The sequence below is a fragment of the Pseudorasbora parva genome, chromosome 11 (genome assembly GCF_024679245.1).
Source record: "Pseudorasbora parva isolate DD20220531a chromosome 11, ASM2467924v1, whole genome shotgun sequence".
Lineage (NCBI taxonomy): Eukaryota > Metazoa > Chordata > Actinopteri > Cypriniformes > Gobionidae > Pseudorasbora > Pseudorasbora parva.
The window spans coordinates 37,586,421-37,593,593 of record NC_090182.1 but is presented as its reverse complement, the minus strand read 5'-3'; the positions used below and the strand labels follow the sequence as shown (position 1 = coordinate 37,593,593).

At 47.0% G+C, this 7,173-nt stretch overlaps 1 protein-coding gene across 1 annotated transcript; it reads right to left on the bottom strand.

The window, feature by feature from the left end:
* Positions 1–4,649: 4,649 nt before the first annotated feature.
* LOC137092089 (uncharacterized) lies at positions 4,650–6,958 on the bottom strand. The gene has a single exon (XM_067456362.1). It carries the CDS (start codon positions 6,956–6,958, stop codon positions 4,853–4,855), a length of 2,106 nt encoding a protein of 701 aa, XP_067312463.1. The 3' UTR covers positions 4,650–4,852.
* Positions 6,959–7,173: the final 215 nt, after the last annotated feature.

Genomic DNA, 7,173 nt, shown 5'->3' with positions numbered 1-7,173 from the left:
TTTGAACCCCTTTAGACTGATGGAATAAGCGTCAGGGTCCTGATCACTCTGTCAGGGTTTATTTTGCAATAACAACCACCTGGGTGTATATTATCCCTTACATGAATTGTTATTGTTATTGATTGTTATAAGTCAGTATGATACGTTGCATTTCTCCTTGATGATAGGACATCTTGGCACAACTTACCCCACTCGCCTCCTTATGAAATAAAAGTGTTAGAGGATCTGGCAACCGTTCATTTAATATCCTAGGCCAGCTGGTGAATGCCACTTTCAGGGCGAGGACCAAATGTTTCCTTCATATGTTCCTTTGGTGGAAATTGGATATGGTGATTGGGTTTTGATTTAACACTGTCACTGAATGGTAATTTAATAAAGCAATATGTGTAACTGGGCAGTCATCGCAAAGCACTAGAAATCTGATAAGACTAATAAAGGAATCTGACAGGTCAGGTCACACAAAATTAGAGTTATGAATTTCAATTATGTCATCAAATTTGCTACATGATAAGTTTATTGTACGTTTTAAATGAACTCAAAAATGGATTAACAGAGAACGTTTGGTTTATTACCCAGACACCTATGAACTTATACTGAAGTGCACCACATGGAACATTATAAAAAAGCCTCATGTCAAAAAAAGTTCTGATGTTTCAGTTCTGTTGAGTGCATTTAATATCCAGATGCAAGCCGTATCAGGCCGGCTTCTAGGCATACATACTCAACGGGCCGTTTCAGCGCCAGCTGGCAAGAGATATCACTGGAGTGACAGGTGCTCTGACAGTGGGGCCATTCTCTCCTTATTCCTCTATATCCAAAGCACAATCTTTTCACAGCCTTATTTCACAAAGGATATGATAGATTGAGTAGGATAAGAGTGTCTGTGGAAGGTGGAATGAAAAACCCTAGATCTGAAGAGCCAGCCATGCTTTACTGTATTCTCTCATTTTGAACCACAACCCATTTTTAAATTATTATTTTGTTGCAGATCGTTGCAGTTTTGTCATAATATGCCTGTTTAAAATTCCTCTACCAGATGAATAACATTAACCTCTACCAGATGAACAACATTAACTAAATTTTAAAGACAAACTGCATAAATAATGGGTTTGCAATATAGGCTCATTGGAAAAATGCATGTTTCCTTGCACAATATGGTCACTTGTATCATGGTGTATGATTTGTATATTTTTACTTTTGTATCACATAACCATCCCCATATGTGTGCCTTTTCTTAGGCTGAACAACAACCAAATTGCATTTTTTTCTGTTATCACTGTAAAGTTGCTTTGAAACACTATGGGACCTCTCATACACCCGCCGCAATGCAACTACCCGACGCAGCACTATTTTCAGCCAAATGCAGTTATAATTTTTACGTCAGTGCCACATTATTTAAATAGCAAATTCGCTCATGCCCATCTGTTCGCCCATGATGCCCATGCTGGTCTGAAACTGAGGCGTGTTCAGGTGAATTGTTGGTTCATTGCTATTTTGAGATACTGAAAATGACTGCGCCGTTGACCAACACAAACCTTTAAAGTCGATAGTATTTTTGTTGCAGTATTTTATCACATCCATCACTTGAGTCATTACTAGGGTTCCCTTCACTTTGGAATGAATTACATATTATGCACTATTCTATATATATATTAGAATTATGAACCTGTTTATAGTAGTTCTTAGTAGTCCTCTGAGAGTTATTTATTTGCTAATAGTTGCCTACCACATTCAAATGAGTGTTATTACTTACTCATTTGTTAATCAGAGTTTCATGTTAGTTAATAGTAGTTACTAGAATATTAAAGATGGACTATGTGGGATGTTTGCATTCAAATATCCAAATAACACCAGGCCAGTGTTATATTTCACGAGTTCACACTTACAAATAATTCAGATAGAATAAATAGTATGCGTATTTGGCGTGCTGTCCGAGGAGAGGGCTCCGAGCTCGGTATTTGGCCCGAACCCAGAGTACTCCCCCCGTATCTCTGGTTAGGAAAGTTAACCAGGTGCGTGTGAGGTAGAAGGGGTGGTGGAGGGATGCTGCAAACTTTGTCAAGGAACATTGGTGAGTTGACTGGCTATTTATGTGATCCTCTACTTGAGCTGATTGGTAGACATGATGATTACTGATTGTTGACAGCTGGTTGGAATGACATCATGATTAGGTAGATCATTTGCACGTGCTTCTCCCGAACTTAGTTTTTTAAGAAACATCATTTCACGAGTTCACACTTACAAATAATTCAGATAGAATAAATAGTATGCGTATTTGGCGTGCTGTCCGAGGAGAGGGCTCCGAGCTCGGTATTTGGCCCGAACCCAGAGTACTCCCCCAAAAAATTGCTACTAGCATAGGACAGCAGCCAGTAAATGATGTTGATGCCCCCCAAAAGTTGCAGAGCATGAACTGGTGCTGTGCCGATCGAAGGGGGGTTAGTTACTGGATCGGGAGATCTTTGATCATTATTTTCTGAGGTTTTGGTGGTCGTGGTATCAGACGGGTGAAACTCGTTGGTAGTCAGCTGGGGGTGGTTGCTTGTAGGCGGGAGGAGATAGCAGTGCTGTGGCAGTGGAGACGAGCTGTTTCAGCATGCTTTCGAACGTATCCAATGGGCTGGCTGTACAGAGAATTAGGCTCCTGTAGGAGTTGAGAAGATGACACTGCTGTGGTGGTGGGACTAGTTTGGATGGAGGAACAGAACTCCTGCAGGAGTGAGGTTGGTGATACTGCTGGCAGTGGAGATGAGCCCTTTGAATCTGCTTTCCCAAACTATCCGAAGACCCAGTTGTACAGAGAATTAGGCTCTCTGTAAGGGAACGGTGAGACTGCTGAGACAGTGGAACGGGTTTTGGAAGGGCGTATCAGAGCTCCTGCGGGAGCGGAATTGACTGTAACTGCTGCAGCAAAGATACGAGACGTTTCAACTTGCTTTCCAACTATCCAAACGAACCATTTGTATGGACGATTGGGCTCCTGTGGGAAAGGAGATGGCGACATTGCTGTGGTATTGAAACGAGTTTCGGTGGAGTATCGGGCTTTGCGAGAGCGGAGTTGTCGATACTGCTGCAGCCGTGGGGACGAGCCGTTTTAACTTGTTTTTTGAAACCCCCGGGTTGGAAGTAGAACCTCAACTCCTGCGGAAATATGGAGAGATCACTGCTGCGGCAGTGCGAGCAAGTTGAATGGAAAAACGGAACTCTTGCGGGAGCTGAGGCGGTATCACTGCTGTGGTAGTGGAGGCTTTGGGTGGAGGAACTGGCTTCTGTTGGAGCGGAGGAGATGACACTGTTTGCAGTAAAAGTCGGTTGGAGAAACTGGGCTTCTGCTGGAGCGAATGAGATAACACTGCTGCGGCAGTGAGAACCAGCTGGATGGAAAAGCTTAGCTTCTGTTTGAACGGAGGAGATACTGCTGCGGCAGTGAGAGCCAGCTGGATGGGGAATCCTGAGATTCTATTGGAGCGGAGGAGATAACACTGCTGCGGCAGTGACAGCCGGCTGGATGGAGAATACGGAGCTTCTGTTAGAGCGGAGGAGATAACACTGCTGCGGCAGTGACAGCCAGCTGGATGGAGAATACGGAGCTTTTGTTAGAGCGGAGGAGATAACGTTGCTGCGGCAGTGAGAACCAGCTGGATGGAAAGCTTAGCTTCTGTTAGAACTGAGGAGGAGATACTGCTGCGGCCGTGAGAGCCAGCTGGATGGGGGAATACTGAGATTCTATTGGAGTGGAGGAGATAACACTGCTGCGGCAGTGACAGCTGGCTGGATGGAGAATACGGAGCTTCTGTTAGAGCGGAGGGGATAACACTGCTGCGGCAGTGACAGCCAGCTGGATGGAGAGTCCTGAGCTTCTGTTAGAGCGGAGGAGATAACACTGCTGCGGCAGTGAGAGCCCGCTGGATGGGGAATACGGAGCTTCTATTGGAGCGGAGGAGATAACACTGCTGTGGCAGTGACAGCCAGCTGGATGGAGAATCCTGAGCTTCTGTTAGAGGGGAGGAGGTAACACTGCTGCGGCAGTGAGAGCCAGCTGGATGGAGAATCCTGAGTTTCTGTTTGAGCGGAGGAGATAACACTGCTGCGGCAGTGACAGCCAGCTGGATGGGGAATACTGAGCTTCTATTGGAGCGGAGGAGTTAACACTGCTGCGGCAGTGGGAGCCAGCTGGATGGAGAATCCTGAGCTTCTGTTTGAGCGGAGTTAACACTGCTGCGGCGGTGACAGCCAGCTGGATGGAGAATCCTGAACTTCTGTTAGAGCAGAGGAGATAGCGTTGCTGCGGCAGTGACAGCCAGCTCGATGGGGAATACTGAGCTTCTGTTAGAGCGGAGGAGATAACACTGCTGTGGCAGTGAGAGCCGGCTGGATGGAAAAACTGAGCTTCTGTTTGAGCGGAGGAGATAACACTGCTGCGGCAGTGACAGCCAGCTGGATGGGGAATACTGAGCTTCTATTGGAGCGGAGGAGTTAACACTGCTGCGGCAGTGGGAGCCAGCTGGATGGAGAATCCTGAGCTTCTGTTTGAGCGGAGTTAACACTGCTGCGGTGGTGACAGCCAGCTGGATGGAGAATCCTGAACTTCTGTTAGAGCAGAGGAGATAGCGTTGCTGCGGCAGTGACAGCCAGCTCGATGGGGAATACTGAGCTTCTGTTTGAGCGAAGGAGATAACACTGCTGCGGCAGTGGAAATTTGAGGTGGGTTCCTGCGGGAGTAACTGGAGAGATGCTGCTACGGCAGTGAATATTATTGATTCACTTAGTGAATTTGGTGATGTTGAAATGGAGCGGATGTGGTGGTCCTGTAGGATTGAGTGTATGGAAAAAAGCTGAAGCTGAAACAATTTTAGCTGATGAGGGTCTGTTGGGCTTCTTTGATGTGGGAGCGATTGGAGCGGATGTAGCTCTTGAAAGCCTCTGACGACCAGCGACCAAGTTTTTGGATCTGGTGCTGGGAGAGACCTTTTTGAGCAGCTGTGGTTGCTGCACCTATGCGGAATGAATGGCTAGAAAAGTTGTCTGCTGAGATGCCGGATAGAATCAGTATAGACTTGAGGTGTTTTTGGAACCAGAAACGTGTGACAGGGCGGTTAGCATCGTCTGTGAAGAGTGGTTCAGAGAAAAGTTTAGTCTGCGAACTTCTGAAATGAAGGTAGGCTAAAAGGGATTGATACGGCTGGATTGGTGATGGAAGGTTGAAAATGTAAATGGAATGCCCTTTTTTCATTTGGTCCGTCTTGCTTTGTTTGATGAAGTAAGAGATTGTTTCGTTATCTAGCACTGCTAGGTCTGAAATTGTAGGATGAAGCTTTGGGTTGAAGGTGGATGTGATGGTAATTTCTGAGCTTCTGAGAAAACCGAAGAAAGCCAATATGAACATTGCATCCAGAGTGCGGGCAGTATTGGTGTAGTGGTATCCTCGGCGGAGGGTGGAGATACATTTGGTAAGTATATCTAGAGTTATTGGTTGTCTGGCGTCTGGGTGGGTGGGTTGAGTCTTTTGGATGCCTTTGATGAGCATGGATGTTTGTGAATTGGATATTTCTGGAGAGGGCAGACCAAACGCAAGTTTGTGAAAAAATTGAATTCCGCTTAGATAACCCTTGATGGAGCTGACTTGGAGGTTCTTGGTGCTGTTGAGATAAGATATGAATGAAGTGATGGTAAGCGAAGAATAATCTGGAAAATTCAGCTTGTATATGGAGTGAAAAGACTTGAAACACTTCCATGCAGTTAGGTAGGATTGAAGGGTTCTGGGGGAAACAGCTTGAAGGATGGAATTGAGAGAAGCGTCAATGAGGGGTCTCAATGGGTGGTTTATGGGAATATTAGCTCTCAATACTTTGGTACTGGGGTTGGGAATGGGAATGGGTCCGCCTCTGGCGCCAACAGCCTGAATTTCTGTGAGGATCTGTGCTCTAATGTTGCTGGCGACAGGGGGCAGTTCCAAGGCTGTAGAATTCGGCGGGAAGGGCATCTGTGTTGCAGAAAACAGGGTGAATGGAGCACTAGTTTGGGAAAAAGTGTTAGGCAGATAGAAAACCAGGGGCCGAAAACCGCTTGCGGAGGCAACCTCTCGTTTCAGTCGGTCCCCGACAAAGAAGGAATGGGAAAAAGGGGAAAGAGGAAAGCTAAGGAGGACAAAAAGCTGCTGGGCCTGCACCGCTAGCGGAGGCAGCCTCGCGCTAGAGTTTGATGGTGGGGCTGCAGGCCAAGGGAAGGGGTTAGAAAAAGTGACAGGAAAAGGCTGTGATACAAAGCTTGAGCTGCTGGCGGAAGCGTACTTACGCTTAAAGGATTGCCTGGGGCAGAGGAAACTGGTATTGTAGCCTGGGGTGCAATGCTGGAAAACACCCACGGTCTCTGGCTCGGCGGAGCAGAGAGATGAGTTGTGCTGGGTGGCGGCGACGATGGCAGCGGTGGCTGGAACTGGGGCGCGGCCCGGGCTAGCTGAGGGCCTGCTGCAGTGGCCTGGTGCTCGAGGAAGAACCAATTCTGTGGGAGAAGGGGTCTTTTGAGAGCGTGAGTTCGGATCCTTATGTTTCCTTGATCTGTTTGTAGTTTTGGAAGGTGGAGTGGATTTTGGAGATGGAGAAGCTGCTTGAAGTGACACGTACAGGTTGTATAATTTGGCTTTATTAATTCTTTTGGAAAAATTATCCTCGACACTGATTAGCACTTGTCTTAACCCTAGTACGGTCCATTTCTCTATTGCTGGAATCGTAGGTTGTACTGAGGAGTAGGAGGAAGCTGGAGATGGTGGATGTCTTGAAGGTGGAGGCGATGGCAAGCCTCTGCGTCTCGGTGTACGGGATGTGGCTCGGCTGGGCCGACGGCCACGCTGTGTTGCTGGAGATTCAGTCACGGTGTCTTGTTGGGTTGTGGTGCTCCTTGCAGCTGTGGAATGCTGTAGAGGATCTTCGTCAGATGGATAAATTTCATTCTCAAACATTGCAATGGGTAGGACCAATTTTCTTCAGCTCCTGCGGAAGCATAAAGAACAACACTGTTTTGGCAGTGGAGAAACGGTTAGCCAGAGAAACCGAGCTCCTGTGGGAGCAGAGGGAACTGCACTGCTTGCAGCAGTGGAGAAACGGTTTGCCAGAAAAACTGAGCTCCTGTGGGAGCAGTGGAAAAACGGTTAGCCAGATAAACTGAGCTCCTGTG